The following is a 1,901-nucleotide window of genomic DNA, read 5'->3' as shown; positions in this document are numbered from 1 at the left end:
CGGCAACAATGTTTTTCAAGGTAATCTGCCTAATTAACCTTGCGTAAATACCTGTTGCTTCGTAATTATTTAAAACTCGAGTAATCAGGGATAAATAGAGAAAGTGACAATAAGATAGACGAGGATAACCGACAATCTCAACAGGAATCGTGGAAGGACGCAAGTCATAACGTCGAATTATTAATTTGTCTACAAATGACAAAAACATACATTTGAGTCTGCAACTCCAAACAAGTGCGCGTAATCGGTTAACTAACTCCTGCTCAATTTGTACCGGTGTTCAATTGTCGTCCACTATCGTCATTTGTTGGCGTAATTTGACAAATATCTGTTATTCCTGACAAGGGCTGTCCACCTGTCACTATCTGTTGATGCCAAAAAACATCGTTGCCGCTTTGACTTTTCGTCAAAAAATTGTAGAAGAGGACTTTTTTAATATCAAAAATGTTCGCAAATTGTACGTATTCCAATTAAACATGGAACCAGTTTAAAATAATGCTTAATTACAAAGTTGGAATTCGATTTTCAGCTGTTAATATCTTCTAGAAAATACCGATTAAAAGGAATGACGCCAATTTCCCACCGTTTCTGAGCAGAAGTTTGATGAAAGAAATAAAAAAATTTGGGACTTAAACCGAGCCGGGGCGGTGCTACGCGCTTATAACCACCTTATATTGAATTTACTCGCATCTATAAATAGTGTGCGATCACTTTTAAACATGATGATAGCGGCTAATCTGTACAGACGTCGCATTTACGTCACGAAAATGAGATGGTTTTTTATCTGGCCAGCAAACTTTCACCGTCCGTGCAATCAATAAAAGTGCCGAGATGGGCAGGGCTTTCGCTTACCTTTCGTGCTTTACGCGCTGTATATTGGAATTCTCTTCCCAGTAAACATGGGACATTTCCATAATAATAGTCACTGATTCCGTTATCACTGCCACTGGAACGAATGGGGGTCACGTGCGCATTTATTAGTGTCTTTCGCACGGGACAGATACGCGGATCAGAAGTCCTGGACGTGCTTGTTGGCGAATCGGTGGCGATTCGGTGGCGATTTTCGCCTATTTTGCCACCCGAGCTGGAACCACTGCGAACTGAACTGATACCAATGGACAGCCACGCTGTAGTCCACGTGAGAATGTCCCCTCAGCTACGACAGTGGCCGAGCCTCCGTCTCTGTTCAACCAAGGCTATGCGACCGAATCGAAAAGGAAAAGTGAACAATTGCCTGCAGGAATGCCAATCGATCCGCTTTCCTCCTGCTTGTTTCAAGGAAACGTAAATATTTGGACACGTGCCGATTTTCCAAATGTCCGGATCAGACGGCAAAGGGGCTCAGCGGGCTCAGAGCCGTCCTTTTTTCGGGGGGGAACTGGCGAGTGACGTGCGAGCTTAATTCGCTCATGATCCCCAGTCAATGATCACGTTTGAGGTATCGTGGAGAGCCACGTGATCAATTAGTTCCTACTGCTAATATCAAGTCGATGTTATTTGCTCGCGAACATTTGCAATGCAAATGATGCCATCGTCCACGTAGGCCAAGTTCCGCTCGCACCAATCAACAGTATGCAGTGTTTTCAAGACGTTTATAACAATCAAATCAAATACTCCAGTGTGTTTCCACCAGCTCTAGATGAGCAGAAACCAGCGTGTCCACGACGCTTTTATATGCCAGGCCCATGTACATACATTTATATGTTCTTCACGTTTGTTCTGCATTGACGGTTTTATTTCTGAGACGCCCTGTACAACTTTTTGGCTCTATTCTCACTGTTCAGGCAATGATCGGGGAAAGTGAGTTCAAATTCACTCTCAATGGATTCCTTTCGACGTGAGAAATTGGTGTAAAATTTAAGACGTTTTGAGAAAATTTTCCTTTTTTGAAAAAATCGACC

The 1,901-nt window shown here is 42.9% G+C and overlaps 1 protein-coding gene across 4 annotated transcripts in view; it reads right to left on the bottom strand.

Annotated features, from left to right (window-relative positions):
• The window catches only part of LOC109542048 (transcription factor cwo), a 51,606-nt gene that overhangs the window by 8,670 nt on the left and 41,035 nt on the right, over positions 1–1,901 (bottom strand). The window contains exon 1 of one of the 4 annotated variants that reach the window (XM_019911091.2): positions 853–1,274. The exons of 1 other annotated variant lie outside the window; for it this stretch is intronic. In XM_019911091.2, coding sequence (XP_019766650.2) covers positions 853–914 — 62 coding nt within the window. In that variant the 5' untranslated portion in view covers positions 915–1,274. Of the gene's footprint in view, positions 1–852; positions 1,275–1,901 lie in introns of those variants that run through there. 2 more of the 4 variants (XM_019911090.2, XM_019911095.2) reach the window with 2 other exon arrangements.

This window comes from Dendroctonus ponderosae, unplaced genomic scaffold (assembly GCF_020466585.1).
Source record: "Dendroctonus ponderosae isolate FM_Combo_2020 unplaced genomic scaffold, Dpon_F_20191213v2 Dpon_F_20191213_5, whole genome shotgun sequence".
Classification (NCBI taxonomy): Eukaryota; Metazoa; Arthropoda; class Insecta; order Coleoptera; family Curculionidae; genus Dendroctonus; species Dendroctonus ponderosae.
Note: the sequence above shows the minus strand (reverse complement) of the source record. Positions and strands in the feature narration are given on the sequence as shown.